Consider the following 17,329-nt stretch of genomic DNA (forward strand, 5'->3'; position numbering starts at 1 on the left):
AGTATTAAAGCTACTGGACGTGTATGATTTTGGAGCTGGTAATAGCAGTAACTGTGAGTCATACTACCAGTTAAGACTGGGATAGGTGAAGTATTTCTGTTGAACAAATTTGTACATTTATATAATTTGTAAAATATGTTATTCCAGCGGTTTGATATATTAACCTCCATGCTGTAATGTGATGCTAAATGTGTAATATGTTACAAGGAAAATTATTGTCGAAATGGTTTAAATGAAGACGAAAAAAAAGATATATTCTGTTTAATAAAGACAGAGAACAGCTTGCTGAGCGATCACAAGAAACATCTCCTGTGTCTGATTTTCCTGTCCAAAACAGGACACAATATCTGTTCACAGATTACTCATGCTTGAGGCCTGTAACATGTCCACACTGTTTCTTATTCCGTACATACTCCTAATTGTTCTCCATATGTCTGACAGCTGGGTTTCTCTTCCAATTTTATTGCAGAATTGTCTCCATTATACGCGTTTGGCTGGTCTAATTGTTATCTTAACTACTCCATGCGCCCTTTTATAGTTAATCAAAGTTTCCAGTGTATGGTGAGCTTTGAGCTGCCTAAAAGCTTTCTCTTTTTAATTGCTCGTTTTAGTTCCTGTCTTTTTTGGAATTGTTTCTTCAGCTGCTTGTATAACAGCCATAGTCACTTTTCCATACATTTCTTCTGCATCTGTTATATCATTATTCACTAATTCCACACACTTAATTTCAATCAGCTTTATCTACGTTCCACATTGGTCTTCTCAGTTCACTATCCTGGTGTATCACTATACTCTCTTTAACAAGCACTTTGGACTCCTTTTAAAGTCCATGACTCTGCTCCTTTTGGATCAAACCATCCACTGGTAAGTGTTAATGTCAAAGTACCTCTATTACTTACCTCTAAAACCTTTCTCGATCAACTTCACCTGTTCATTATGGCTCATTAATTAAATAACAAATAATAATAAAAATCTAAATACCAACAACAATAGGCCATAATAATTTACTGTTTCTTTCACCCCGGTATTTAAAATTACCGAACCCCGGAACCCCCTTTAAATCACATAAATGGTTCAATCGGCTTCCCGATTGCACTGCGCATGTGCCAGCTGACCTGACTCTTCATAAACAATAGCTGCGTTTACATGGACAACAATAATCCACTCTTAATCCGATTAAGACCATACTTTGATTAAGAAACTACCATGTAAACAGCAATTTTTACTTACCTTAATGTAATTAAGGTCATAATCGAAGTAAGCAATAATCTAATTAAGACAGGTGGAGTACTCCTGTTATAGTCGCATTATGGACGTGTAGTAGTGACATGTAAACACCTTAATCACATTATGAACGTCGTGTGAGAGTTTTCACCGCATTTTGCGACAGGACACGATCACACACGGCAGTTTTACGTTTTACGGTGAACAAGAGAGTTCGGTTGTGTCCCACATCGCATACTTTCCTACTATAGGCCTGTAGTGGGGAAAAATACATGTATCTCGGCTACTATATAGACGGTAAGTACGTGGTTTGGGACACACCCACCGCTTCAAGCAGTTGTCTATTAGCACGTACAGCATGACAAATAATTAACTGCACTTAAAGCGTTCCTAAAAAGAATAAATAAAAACATGCAAAACTGTACACGGTACCATAACGAAGACCAACTGTATGTTGATACGTGAAATTCTGGAGGGACGTCGGACGGCGTGGCGCGGTGACGTAATGACGTGTGCTGTTAATCTAATTATGTTCTATAACATGTAAAACGGGAACATGACAGGAGTATTCTAAAAGCGACTCATGTAAACACCTTAATCACATTATTATCTTACTCAGAGTAAGGTCAATAATTAGATTACTGCTGTCCATGTGAACGTAGTCACTGTTCTGAGCGCGCGCTTTGTTTAATCAACGCAGTGCAGCAACCTGGAAGCCCGACTCTCCCCACATTCACTCAGAGCACAACACAATCTGTACAGAAAAGTAGCAGTAACAAAATACAAACAAAACTAACTGGTTTTATGTAGGTAACTACTGACTGACAGGAAATGTATAATGAGGATTACATTTTGAGACAAAAGGGGCAGGGGCTTGAGTGACTGCTGCCCAGCAGACTATTTTGCATTGCTGGTCAGAGAGGGAGAGTAAAAAATATCAAACATGTACTCAGAAGGAGGTAGCATAATATAATATAATATAGCTTGCGACAGTCCACAAATATTTTAGCTTGCTAGCTAATTAATTGCAAGAGCAGTGGCGTGCATTGCCTATTGTTTTCATTGTGACGATGGCACCTGGTGCCTCTAAGTGTTTCTGGAGCTCTTTCTGAGTGGTCCTTGGCTCTTGGGCTACTCTTCTGACTATTCTTCTGACTCCCTGATCAGAAATCTAGCGAGGAGCTCCTGTGCCTGGCCAGTTGATGACGGAGTGATGTTACTTCCACTTGCGGATAATGGCCCCAATGGTGCTTAATGGAGGATTCAGAAGTTTTGAAATGCGTCTGTATCCGATTCCATCAATATGTTTTGCAACAATAAGGTTGCGAAGGTCTTGGGAGAGCTCTTTGCTTTTACCCATCATGAGATGTTTCTTGTGTGACACCTTGGTAACGAAAAGCCTTTTTATAGACCATCAATTTACTAAACCAGCTGATATTAATTTGCACAGATAGGAGGTATAATTAATTATGGATTTCAGCTGGTTCCTTGCCTTACCTTGCCTTTGAGAACTGCTTTTTCTTGGCGTGTTCAATACTTTTTTCCCCGTGTCATTACACTTTATTATACATAAATTTATTCATGGATTTTAATGTTGAGAATTCTTTATATTTCCAGATTTCTTGAGTTAATACCAAAGTCTGGTGAAGATTTCATGTGAACAACCTGATTGGAAATATATTTACTGAAAAAAATGTTGATGCATCCAATACTTATTTTCCCCACTGTATAATATTGATGTCTGGAGAATTTCATGTGAATAGGCTCATTGGAAATATATTTATTGAAAATAATGTGTGTGTATGTATATATAAATGTATATAATTTTATTTTTTTACTTACAGAATTTCACTATCCTGATGTTTCATTGCATCATGTCCATTGTGGGCTTTCCATCTTAAAGGTAAGGGAGTGTTATGAGTGCTGTTCAGTGAATTTTTCATTATATTACTATTTCATTATTACTAGATTGTGGCAATGAGAAATTAATATCATGTGTCAAGTAATTGAGTTGGAGTCCGATGCAAGTGCAGATAGATCCATTTTTTAAAACAAGTAAAAAATAAAAAATCTGTATATTGATGTGATGTGGTTGACTGTGTGCTGAATGTGAGAATAGTATTAAATGCCTTTAGGATTTCTGAATCTATATGTAATAATGTAGATGTAATAATTTTATTATTATACCATTATATATAATGGTTATTTAGTAAAAACTGAAACCTTTTTTTTTATAACAGACTTTATTGTTTTATTAAAAATGTATCAGAACAAAAGCACACTTCATTCCCTTTAGAAAAAGAATTCTAAACAAAACTTATCTGCCCAAGTATTTACTTCATAAAATATTACTAGTCTTACTCTATTTAATTACAAATATTACACTGCATCAACCCATACTGCATATTTATCCCTGAGCAAATGCTACATTGAGTAAATGCTGGTTACAGAATCAAAAATAATATTCAATTTAAACAAAGTAAAAGTCATATAGCTTAAAAAACATCAATAATGCAAAATAAAGTTTAAATAATGAAAATAAATGCATACAAGTAATACAGATACATACATTAAGACTAGGAATCACCTAAGTTAAAAAATGAAGTCTTATACCTAAAAAAAACTATAACCTAAAACAAAAATACAAAGTAAAGCTTAAATCAGTCTATACAGGATTTTTCACTGTCTTTCACAGTGATGTTTGTTGGTAAATGAGACCTTTTTGCTGTACTCATGTTCAACATGAATGGAAGAGGGCTTTGGCTGAATGCACATTGTGCATGTCACATGATGCGTCTTGGCCCAAATCTGCGGAGAATCTGAGCTAATTTTGAAAGATTGCAAGTTGAATATTGAATCTGAATATTGTGGAGTTTCTTTGATTTTTGTGTTAATTTCTGTGATCACAAAATCCTGGAGGGACTGTTAAAAAGTGAAATAAATGCAAAAAAACATAACACATGATTAGAATTTAAAGCTTTCATCCAAAATCACAGAAACATCACAGCCACTCATCACTAAAACTGTACTTACTGACAGAGCACATACACGAATGTGTTCTCTGTTGCACGGGGAGCTGCTGTTATTTAAAAGCTAGATGATAAAATAATGTAAAAACCCGAGACTCAGACAGACGCTTCAGCTTCTATCACTCTGTACGGTTTGTTGTCCTCATCAGGGTCAGCTGTAAAATACACAATCATGAACACTTCAAATTAGACTCTTATTAAATGTCAGGGTTTAATTTTAAGGCTAATGAAGAACACTGTGAGGTCTTACTTCGAGCTCTGTAACATTTCACTGCCAGAATGATGGTCACCAGCACATACGGAGAGGCCGCTACTGCACTGCTGAGGAGCTTCAGTACCGACAGTGGAGCTTTTCCATCTGATAGTAAATAAAAATGATAAATAAAGCTGCAAGCAGCAATACCAAGGTCAAGCCAATTATCAGAGCCATGAGCAGCAAAAGAAGCTTTGTGACATGTTTTTTGTTAGAGTCTGATGAACAGTGTAGGGGAGTTAGAAAAGTAAACTTTCAAACATAAAAAAACATTACTTTTAAAAATAATTAAAATAGCTACTACTTAGAAATTTTGTCCAGTATGTGTTGCTGTTCTGAAACTGCTCAGGTAGCATCTGGGCATGATGGTTATCATTTGAAAACGGTATGGTTTATCACAATTCTGTGAATAACTTTTTGTCATGAATGCATCTAGATGAAATCTAGACAAACAGTCTAGGAGGAGTTTTAAAAAAAAAAAATAGGCTTTCAAAACATTTAAAAATAGCGGACAGGAAGTTTCAACCATGACATAATTGGTATCATTCGGCATGAACCACGGAATCTATCATGGCTGGATCACTGAACTCTGACTCGTAGTTTACTGTATTTGTTATTATTAGTTTGATGTTTTGTAAATAGTGTATCAAGTCATGTACCACAACCTGCACCTATCGGTAGCTATTTAGAAATGTTAGTCAGTTATTAAATTTACAACTCTTTACCGTGAATCTCCAGCAGTGAAACTTAAAAACCTTTTATAAATAAGTAGAACCATTACAGTAGAATCAGCTTGACTAATAGATAAATAGGAACGTGTTTCTCGTACACTAAAATTATTAATGATATATTTTTTTAAATGCTTTAAGAATGGAAAACACAGCAAAAGTTGCTTTATTTAAAGTAATATATAAATTATTTCTCACCTCTGACTGAAACCCAGCTTTTCGGTGACTCTCCTCTCTCTGGGTGTTTACAGTGGTAGAAACCTTCATCTGACTTTGAGACAGTACTGATGGTCATCTCTCCTGTAGTCTTGTTCTGCAGGACTGAACCATCTTTATAGAAATCAACACCAGAAGCTGAGATACTTGAGTTGTGATATAAACAGCGTAAGGTCAGAGGATGTCCCTCAGTCACAGGATGGACAGGACTCTCCAGGATCACATCACCATCTGTAGGAAAGAGAAAGAAGACACTGAAATCAGAAAGTATGGGCTGTGTGTTTTATCTGGGAAGGTGTATGTACAGATAAAAGAATGTATGTAAAAGATACAATAACGGTACAAAAGGTGTACCCTTGAGGGGACCACCCCAATGACAAGGAAAGGTACAGTTTAGTATCGTTTTAGTTTCTGAGAGTGTACAGATATAATATAAAAATAAAAACAATATAAAAACAGATGTGAGACATGATATTTTGAAAAAAATCAGTCTAATTAAAGTTCCAGTATATGCACTAATGTGTTCCAAAGAAACTAGTTTGTTTAATTTTTTTTTTCTCTCTAGGAAATAACATTTAAAATACATTTAATAATATTCTACGATGTTTTTGGGTTTAGGTGTTTTTATTATTTTTTGGATTTTAGTTATTTAGAATTACAAGTTACTCGATTCTCATTATATTGTATCTATAATATTATAATTAATCTTAAATCCAGTTATGGACCATATCATGGTTTTGGAGCTAATAGTGCAGTCATTCAGAGCTACATGCTCTCCTGCCTGTACAATTAACATCATAAATCTTAAAGAACACAGCAGTAACGTAACAACTATGAACATCACTTATACATCATGTTAAAGCTTTCATCATTTTCTCAGGTTATGGAATTTAAAAAACTATGCAGTTATGTTAAACATGACGGAGTGACGGAAAACAGAGACAGAGAGAAGGAAACAGAGAGCTACATGAGCTAAAGAGTTTAATATAATGTTAATTTAAAGTAACTAATGGCACTGTGTTAAATAAAATGTCCAGAAATTCCTCAATTACTTTCAGACATTAAAATAGGTTTCATTACAATGCTGTCAATCACAAGACACTAAATTAGTTTTCATGTGTTATTATTACAACTAAAGTATTACTTATCTTCTTTACAATTGATAAAAATAGATTTTTTTAATGTTACAGTAGGCCTGGTTTATGTATTAAAATATTAGTGATAAAAAGACTCACGGTGCACTGTGACGTTGACAGGATTACTGCGTCCTCCAGATTCAGACTGACACCAGTAAACTTCAGTGTGTGATGTAGAGAGGGAGCTGATACATGTAGATCCTGAAACTGATGAACAATCAGACACTGCCTCACTGTGTGTGTATCCTCTCACTGTCCATCCAGTAGAGTCACTCTGGTCCTCACAGCTCAGTGAGAGAGAGTCAGCAGTAAAGTGTTGAGTTCTCCTGGGATTGATGATCAGAGACACTGGAGGAGATTCACCTGAAACACACACATTATATAATATTGTTGTGAACAGAACAGATTACACATGAGCGGGTCAAATACAGCAATATATAAGAATGCTTAGGAAGTATGTACTTGTCTTATCTTCAAAGAAATTTAAAATAAAAAAAAAATAAAAAACAAACAAAAAAATACACGAGTGTCATACAGTCAGTCCGTTTACGTGGACAACAATAATCCAATATTAACACAATTAAAATGATACTCTGATTAAGAAACTACCATGTAAACCGCAATTTTTAATTACCTTAATCTGATTAAATTCATACTCGAAGTAAACACAAACCGAATTAAGACGTGGAGTATTCCTGTTTTAGTCACATTATCGACGTGTATTACAGACATGATATCTTAATCATACTATTAACATCGTGTGGGAGTTTTCACCGCATTGTGCGACAGGACACGTACACACATGGCAGTGCTCAACCGTTTAATGGCAAACAGGAGAGAATGGCTGCCTCCCAAACCGCATACTTACCTGCTATAAACTGAGCAAAATACATGTGTTTCCCACGGCTTCAAGCAGTCGTCTATTTGCACGTGTAGCATGACAAATAATTAACTGCACTTGAAGCTTTCGTAAAATTAAAAATAAAAACACCCAAAACTGTATACGGTTCCATAACGAAGACCAACTGTATGTCGATACGTGAAATTCTGGAGGGACGTCGGACGGCGTGACGCGGTGACGTAATGACGTGTGCTGTTAATCTCTCTATGTTCTATAACATGTAAAACAGGAACATGAAAGGAGTATTCTAAAAGAGACTCACGTAAACACCTTAATCACAATATTATCTTACTTGGAATAAGGTCAATAATTAGATTACTGCTGTCCATGTAAACGTAGTGAGTGTTAATCCTTTAAAGTCTGAGAAAACAACAGTGAGTTCAGATTTAGTAACTACAAACCTTTCCTAGTAGTTACTGAATACAGTGTAGGATGAGAATATATTGAGTATACTGAAAAGTGTATTTGTACATTGGAGTATGTTAATCAATGTGTTTATTACAGATTCAGGGATATGTGATTAAGACGTAGTCTTAAATAATTATACTACACTAACACTGGCTTTCTGCTATGATGTATGATGTTTATATAGGACTTATACTCTTGCAAGTTTGTGTTTAATAGTTGAAAGTTCCCTGCTGTGGGCTGGCTAGACTGGTCATTTGTTCAATTATGCACATTTGTGGGGAGTCACGTGACGCCATGCGAAGGGCAGACGTGTGAAAGACAGCTCTGCGCACTTTGCTAATTTTTATAATTATTTTCATGATATAATCTGGTGAAATTCGGTATACCCAGTTACACTTTTGCTGTTTGAGGTAAACATGGCAAAGAAGTTAAAATCCTCGAGCTCTGGAGACATTAAAAGACACTTATGTGTTCAAGATGGAAGCCCGGACGAGCCTGTGGACCGCGGACTCGTTTTGGGTGCTGCGGCGGGAGAAGAAATCCAGCGCCAACTGTCCAACATGTCGGGGATGCTGACGAAGGTTGTTGCTGACTTGGAAGATCTCGCTGTAATACGACGTTCGATTACCGCGATAGGAATAAAATTCTCTGAGTTAGTATAAGAGTGGCGGATCCTGAGAAACGACTCGAGTATCTTGAGTCTTCGGAAAGAGAATTATCCGCGAATCCGCCCGCGACCAACAGAGACTTGGAAACAATATTTGAAAGATTGGAAGATTTGGAAAATCGAAGCCGAAGGAATAATTTGCTGATTATTGGAGTTCCTGAGCACGAAGAAGGCAGAGATATGGTGAAATTTCTGGACGAGCTTTTCCCGAGTCTGCTCGACATAACAGGCCATAAATTAGAACTCGAGCGGGTCCACAGAGTCCCGGCTCGGAGATCTGGCGAGGGAGACAGGCCGCGACCAATCCTGGCCAGGTTTCTGAGATCATCCGATAAAGATCTCGTGTTGCGCCAGGCGAGGAGCAAAGGAAAGCTCTCTTGGAAGAATCACAATATTTTCTCGTTCCCGGACTTTGCGAACTCGACAAGAGAGAAACGCGATCGGTTCAAGGAATGCAAGAAAGTCTTGCACCAACGTAAAATCACTTTTGCACTGACGTTCGATTACCGCGATAGGAATAAAATTCTCTGAGTTAGTTATAAGAGTGGCGGATCCTGAGAAACGACTCGAGTATCTTGAGTCTTCAGAAAGGGCATTATCCGCTAATCCGCCCGCGACCAACAGAGACTTGGAAAAAAGTCATTGTACAGGACAGAGTCACTGAGTTTCCTGTCAGTGCAGCTCCTTTAAGATCTGATGTGAGTTCAGGTTTAGGTTTTTCTGTTAGAAATGAAACACAAGTTCAGGATGTGAAGTGTTTACTACACTAATCACTTCTACAGTAAAACAGTATTACTCTCTCTGTGATGATGCTAAACATCTTATGACTACTTTCAAATTATTTTACAATTTTCAGTTAGTAAAATGATGAGAATGAAAATAGGGATATTAAATGTAAAGCTTCACTGAGATTGAAGTGAGGGTCAGAAAATAACTGCTGTGTGATGATGCAGGTCTCTAATCTCTCTCTACTCTACATCAATTTATTTTTATGGGTGAATAGAGTAGGGTTGCAGCGGTATGAGATTTGAACGGTACGATAACCGTCTCAGAAAATATAACGGTTTCACTGTATTACACATTATAATTATTATTATTATTATTATTATTATTATTATTTACAGTGACCCTTGAAGGAATGAAAAAACAAGAGTTTTTAGCTTGAACAAACATTTTATTATAATTCAAACTTGAAATCATTATTTGTAAATAAATAAATAAATAAACAAATAAAACAATTCCCTTGTGAAAATAAATAAAATAAATAATAAATCTCTTATTTAAAAAAGTTCGAACAAAAGAAATTAGGAGGAAAAAAGGAGCAGGACCTGCTGTGGCTTTGTTTGGAATTATTTTCGCTGGTGAAATAGAACAAAAACAGACAATATTGAGTCTAAAATGTAAGTCACTTAATATTAGCTTATTGTTTACATTAGCGTAGCATGCTAAATTAACTACTAAATGAAAAATCACATCAGATGTGTGAGCTTTAAAAATAATGTCCTATGATTATTAACATATACTGTAGGTGTGTAACAGCGCAGCCAGACTGCTCTCTCTCTCTCTCTCTCTCTCTCTCTCTCTCTCTCTCTCTCACACACACACACACACACACACACACACACACACACACACACTGGAAACACATTTACTGAATAAATTCCTCACTAAATCATGTGATTGGATAACTGGCTGATGTGATTGGATGTGATTGGATATTCAGCGCATGTGTCCAACTTATACTCAGCAAAACAGAACGTTCCCCTAACTTTAGCATATGGTTCCCGTTTGGTTATTTTTTTGGTGGGGTGGGAACTAAATAATGTTCTAAGAACGTTTTCTGTAGTTTCTTTTTTTTTGTAACCAAAAACACTTAATTCCTGCATCTTTTATTAGAAATTTTATTATAATAAGGTACTATGATTTGCAGTCAGTGTTTATTAAAGTGAGTTCACTGACAGCATTAGAGCATCTAACATACTGTGTTCTATACAAAATACACCTCTACACTTTTCACTGTTAATGGAATAAACAATATGTGAGATAAAACACACTCACCTGATACAGTCAGTGTAACACTATCACTGGTCTGTGTGTATTTAGGGTCTGATGACTTTGTTCCATTACATGTATAATCACCTTTATTAAACTCTTTAATATCAGTGATTGTGTATGTTTTCTTTCCTGCAGCATCACTGAGTTCTTCATTATTTCTATACCAGAGGTAACGCCAGGATTCTCCAGTCTGTATCTCACATGTGAGAGTGACGGTTTCCCCAATGAACACACGCTCAGCTGGCTGTACTTTCACTACAGGCTTTGGTCTCGCTATAGAAACATAGCAAAACATTTTAAACACATACAGAATCAATTAAACATATAATATAGTTACATAATTACACAATTATAATACTTCTTTAAACAATTACTGAAACAATAAAATAATTTCATTTTCACCGTCTTCCTTTAAGTCTGTAGTGAAAAAGTAGAAAACATGACGTACCTCCCACTGTAATTGTGGCTGGATCACTGATCTCTGAGTCGTAGTTTCCCCTGCGTGCTTTACAGTAGTACTGTGTTCCTCCTTCATTAGAGACTGTTACACTGAGTGTGTTGGTGTTTCTGGTTCCAGGAGACAGGGGAATTGATTTCACAGCAGTGAAACTTTGGCAGTAGAATCAGCTTGACTATTAGGTGAAGAAGAATGTGTTTCTCTTAAATATCAATTATTTTCTAACAATTTAAATAATAGTTGAGGAAAAATGTCACACCAATCAGAATAGCTAATAAGTTGTAGTGATTCTTTACAAATCAAATGAATCAGTTACTTTAAAATAGGAAAGTGAAAATCAAAAGAAAATAGAAAAAAGGAGCTTTAAAATCATTATAATGAGACTGTGTTATTCATATGATAAAATCTGGAACAAAATCTGAAACTAGTGATAACTTTTACATATATAAGTAATGGGATACATTCACACACACACACACACACACACAGAGAGAGACTCACCTGATACAGTGAGTGTAACAGGATCACTCATCTTTGAGATCTGAGAGTCACTTCTCCTCCTCCCTCTGCAGGTGTATTTACCACTGTAATAATCACTGGTGCTGAACTCCTGTGTTGTGAGGGATGGGTAGAATATGTTATCGTCCCTATACCAGTCGTATGTCCACTCAGTATCTCCTCCTCCCTGTATGTCACACCTGAAAGTCACTCTCTCTCCTCTGAACACCTGTGTATCAGGCTTTATAATCACCTCAGGTTTAGGACTCTCTGTAAGAAACAAAAACAAAATCACTACTGTTTCTATGAATTTATTCATTTCCATCACTATTATTTAAACAAGTATTAACACTTTAAAATTGAATACAGAATGTAGGTAACTATTCAGAGTGTAGATACAGTATATCTGCTCACATGTAAATGATTAAGCTCTGGCAGACAACAATCACTACTGATGAAGTAAATGTAGATCACAATTTTAAGCAAGGGAACAACAAACTAAAGGTAAAAGATACACTGGTATGCTAGCAATGATTTCCCAGCAAACACAAACGTGCTTTCGACGAAGTCAAGCGAACCCCCGCCGTTGAAATGAAAGGTACAGTTAGTTGAAAAGAGGCTTGATCATGAGGAAAAAATAATCGACGTCGAATATATGTAGAAAAGAAGCTTGAATAATGTTAACATTCTTGAAACACTATATTACTTTGAAATTTTGCGAAAAAAAAATGTTTAATGAAGTTACTGCTGTGAACTGTTTGTTCATTGTTCATTAACATTTATTTTTATTTCATTTTTTGATAGCGTATTCTCCAATTTACAGGAATATGAAATCTCTTGCATACGAAACCAAACATACGAAACCAAACATACGAAGCTAAGCACGCGCATGCGCAGATATCATCCCTAAAACACGTTGGATTTCTTTGTACATACAGTATCTCACAAAAGTGAGTACACCCCTCACATTTTTGTAAATATTTGATTATATCTTTTCATGTGACAACACTGAAGAAATGACACTTTGCTACAATGTAAAGTAGTGAGTGTACAGCTTGTGTAACAGTGTAAATTTGCTGTCCCCTCAAAATAACTCAACACACAGCCATTAATGTCTAAACCGCTGGCAACAAAAGTGAGTACACCCCTAAGTGAAGTCTTTACTACACTAATCACTTCTACAGTAAAACAGTATTACTCTCTCTGTGATGACGCTAAACATCTTATGACTACTTTCAAATTATTTTACAATTTTCAGTTAGTAAAATGATGAGAATGAAAATAGGGATATTAAATGTAAAGCTTCACTGAGATTGAAGTGAGGGTCAGAAAATAACTGCTGTGTGATGATGCAGGTCTCTAATGTCTCTCTACTCTACATCAATTTATTTTTATGGGTGAATAGAGTAGGGTTGCAGCGGTATGAGATTTGAACGGTAGGATAACCGTCTCAGAAAATATCACCTTTTCACTCCATTATTATTATTATCATTATTGTTGTTGTTGTTGTTGTTGCTAATAGTATTATTATTATTATTATTTACAGTGACCCTTAAAGGAATGAAAACAGAAGTTTTTGTTTGAACAAACACATTATCATAAATTAAACTTGAAATCATTATGTGTAAAAAAAAAAAAAAAAAAAATCCCTTGTGAAAATAAAATAAATAAGAAATCTCTTTTCGCTGGTGAAATAGAACAAAAACAGACAATATTGAGTCTAAAATGTAAGTCACTTAATATTAATTTATTGTTTAGGTTAGGATTATATGTTATTGCATGCTGTATGAAGGTACAGGCTTCTACACTATAGGATTATACATTATTCCATTAAATTCAATTTTATTTGTATAGCGCTGTTAACAATGGACATTGTCTCAAAAGCAGCTTTACAGAAACATATAAAACACAGGATAGAGATTTTAAGTGTGTGAATTAATCCCTATTGAGCGAGCCGGTGCCGAAGGTGGCAAGGAAAAATTCCCTGAGATGATACGAGGAAGAAACCTTGAGAGGAATCAGACTCAGAAGGGAACCCGTCCTCATCTGAGTAACAACGGATAGTGTGAAAGTAAAAGAAAGTTCATTATGGTTTTAACATCATTGTTTAAAATCATTGTTGAACTAGTCCACTGTTCACCATAGTAGACCTGAGTGCAAAATTGTATGTGGTAATTGCAGTACATCACAGCAACCGTAGTCCCAGCAACCACAGTGAGAATGTCCATGTGGAACAGTAAAGGATTATAGGTTATTGTATGCCGTATGAGGGTACAGGCTTCTACAGTATAGGATTATACGTTATTGAATGCTGTATGATAATTCTATAATTATATTCTGATAATTTTGATTTTTCCCACTATTGATTCATGTCTGTGTTACAGTGTGTTTGCTTTCCTGTTTTCTTGTGTCACGGTCTCCCCTATAAGCAGTGCGCTGGAGAGCATATGGGTGCGCGTGCACGAGCAAGGTGCGCGAGCGCCCGCTCTTCATATGTTGACAACTGTGACATTGTTTACTATGGACATGTGCTTTTTGTTATGTTTCATGTTAGATTAGTGTATTTAGTTCACGCTGGTTTTTCCGCTCCCAGTTCCTAGTCTTAGTCTATGTTTCTTGTTTTGTATCTTGACCCTGTATTCCGTGACCGCGACCTTGATTCCTTCTTTGCCCCTTCATGCCTGTTTGCCAATCGCCTGACCTTTGAATGTTTTTGGATTACGTTTTTGGATCACGACTTGGATTTACCTGCCTGTGTCTCTCTTTAATAAAACTGTTAAACTGCATTTGCATCTGTCCTAATCTTCCTACGTCTCGGGACGTGACATCTTGACTATTCAACTTTAGAAACAATAAAAGTATCAGCAAGCAAACAAGAAACTAAAGGTAGAAGATACACAATAATACTAGAAATAATTGACCGAGTATAATTTTTTTACAGGAATTTTTTTTTTTTTTTTTAGTTTTAACAGGAAAAAATAATGCTAGAAAACAATTATTCTGATGTACACGTCCTTACTCATTACTGCATGTCTACAGGCACACACACACACACACACACACACACACACACACACACACACTTCACTGCACGCACAACTAATGGTATTACATCAATAGCACGGGATTCTGTGCCCCAAAACACCCAGTTATATTATAACTATTTAAATAAACCATGTTAACATGCTAGAGATGAAGCAACACAACTCACTGAAATTGTAGAAATATTTAATTAAGTAAAGTTTAAAGTTCTCTAAAGACATAAAGATGAAGAAACTGACTTGACACAGACAGTGAAACAAGAGTACTATTTTCAGTGTTCTGTGCCACTGGTCTCAAATTTATAATGCTTGTGTTATTATTATTATTATTATTATTATTATTATTATTATTATTATTATTATTATTATTATTTTATTTTATTTTTTATTTTATTTTTTTTTTTACAAATTTTAAGCACTTGTCTTAATCATCTATAAAATGAACAGACTGAGTTTAACATGCATATTAAAGCAAATAATAATTTTTTTAAAAAACCTCCAATAAATGAAATGTACATAAATCACCTGATTGTGTACAGTGGATGAGTCCAGCCAGCACTAAAGATTCAGAGGGAAACAGAAATGACAGCTTAATTCAGAGATAAAACACTTGGGGGTGTGCTGTTATAGGAAATTAATGAACAACAGGGTGGTATGATGTGGCCCAATGAGAAGCAGGTTTACTCTTACCATCCCAAAGTAGATTATTTTCCAATTACTTCCTGTTCTGGAGTGTTTCTTTCCTGTTATACCACAGTAATTTACCAACAATTACAAATATTAAGTTTATTAATGAACTACATTCCCCTCTGAAACTACTGGAACAGCAAGACCAATTCATTCATAAATATTTCTCACTTTCTCAGCTATTGCTAAAGGAACAAGAATACTGGGTCTCTTCTCTGAGTGTTTTGGTGGACCAAATATAATAATCTCAGACTTTCATTTAGTTTAAGAAAGTTGTCAGTCAACCAATTTTTAACATCTTCTAAATGGTGCATAAGGGACTTTAGAGACTGATTGTTCCCAATTTTAAAAGGAAGATATAACTGTGTGTCATCTGCATACCTGTGATAAGAAATGTCATGATGATGGCAGATAGAGCCCAAAGGATGCATGTATAGCAAAAACAGAATAGGACCCAGAATAGAACCCCGAGGGAGACCATGTGGACTGGCACCCTGTCCAGGGTGTACCCCGCCTTGTGCCCGATGCTTCCTGGGATAGGCTCCAGGTTCCCCCATGACCCTGAAGAAGGAGTAAGCGGTTGAAGATGGATGGATGGATGGATGGATGGGAGACCATGTTTTAGGATAACCATAGAGGAAGAAGACTTTCCAGTGTTCACAGAAAATCATATAAATAAGAATCAAAGCATTTTAGTATGACCCCTCGAATGCTGACTTCATACAACAGTCAGGGACATCACCAACAACCTCCACAGGGCAGGGGTGAATGTATCACAATCCACCGTTCGAAGAAGACTTCGAAAGCAGAAATATAGCAGCCATACCACAAGATGCAAACCACTCATGAACATTAAGAATCAGAAAGCCAGATTGGAATTTGCAAAGAAATACAGAGATGGGTCAAAAAAATTCTTGAACCTAGATTAACCTCTACCAAAGTGATGGAAAGGCCAAAGTGTGGAGAAAGAAAGGATCTGCTCATAATCCAAAACATGCAAGCTGTAAAACATGGTGGAGGTAGTGTCATGGCTTGGGCTTTCATGGCTCCTTCTGGAACAGGCTCACTAATCTTTATTGATGATGGAACTCATGATGGTAGAAGCAAAATGAATTACAGGAAGTTTACAGGAACATTTTATCTTCCAATTTACAGAGTAATACATCCAAATTATTCAGGAAGAACTTTATCATGCAGCAAGACAATGATCTAAAACACACTGCCAACTCAACAAAGGACTTTATCAGGGGGGAAAGTGGAAGGTTTTAGACTGGCCAAATCAATCACCAGACATTTCACCTCCTGACGAGGAGTCTGACAGGAAAAACCCCTCCAAAACAAACAGCAACTGAAAGAAGCTGTGGTAAAAGACTGGAAAGCATCACAAAAGAAGAAACCAACAATTTGATGTCAGTGAGTCGCAGGCTTGATGCAGTTATTGTATTAAGTATTAAGTATTAAATATTATTTACTTTAATTTACTTCAGGCCTTGTCTGTTCCTATTCTCTTTCTCCGCTAAAAATTGTGTGGTATGATATAAAAGGTTCTGTTTTATGTGTTTTATACAACTAAATGTAAATACCTGGAAAGAAAAGCTGAAATCCTAAACTCTCGGCTCATATCCATCTTTTGATCTCAAACCCAAATGTCTTTGGTGTACAGTGGAAACAAATGAATTGGCCTTGCTGTTCCAATAGTTTTGGAAGAGACTGTATATGCTGTACTTTTCAACCATTTATGTTTAGTGCTGTGTGACAAACAAAGTTAGTTCTTGTTATTACTTGTGCTACAGCTGCTACAAACAGTTGTTCCACTTTACAAGTTTCTTGGATACTGGAGACTCCATGAATGTTTGTTACGGAGCGCTGACGGAGATAAGCGCGGGCGAGCGGAGAGATGGCGTGTGACTGAACACAGGACGAGAATCGACTCGGGACCGAGCAGGTAAGCTGTATATCAGGGACGTAGGCAAAAGCGTAGTGAGGGACGAGCGTGAAATCGAGCACCAGGGAAAACACTTATAATGAA

At 36.2% G+C, this 17,329-nt stretch overlaps 1 protein-coding gene and 1 long non-coding RNA gene across 2 annotated transcripts; both read right to left on the minus strand.

Annotated features, from left to right (window-relative positions):
* Nucleotides 1-874: 874 nt before the first annotated feature.
* Nucleotides 875-8,457, minus strand: LOC128610637 (high affinity immunoglobulin gamma Fc receptor I-like). Its single transcript, XM_053630058.1, has 5 exons — nt 8,391-8,457; nt 6,686-6,949; nt 5,433-5,681; nt 4,504-4,611; nt 875-4,408 (listed from the first exon to the last, which is right to left on the minus strand). Exons 1-5 carry the CDS (start codon nt 8,455-8,457, stop codon nt 4,350-4,352), a joined length of 747 nt encoding a protein of 248 aa, XP_053486033.1. The 3' UTR covers nt 875-4,349.
* A 2,702-nt stretch (nt 8,458-11,159) lies between these two features.
* LOC128609494 (uncharacterized) lies at nt 11,160-15,519 on the minus strand. Its single transcript, XR_008386236.1, has 3 exons — nt 15,139-15,519; nt 11,576-11,842; nt 11,160-11,249 (listed from the first exon to the last, which is right to left on the minus strand). It is a non-coding gene; the product is annotated as an uncharacterized LOC128609494 (long non-coding RNA).
* Nucleotides 15,520-17,329: the final 1,810 nt, after the last annotated feature.

The sequence above is a fragment of the Ictalurus furcatus genome, chromosome 7 (assembly GCF_023375685.1).
Source record: "Ictalurus furcatus strain D&B chromosome 7, Billie_1.0, whole genome shotgun sequence".
Taxonomy (NCBI): Eukaryota; Metazoa; Chordata; class Actinopteri; order Siluriformes; family Ictaluridae; genus Ictalurus; species Ictalurus furcatus.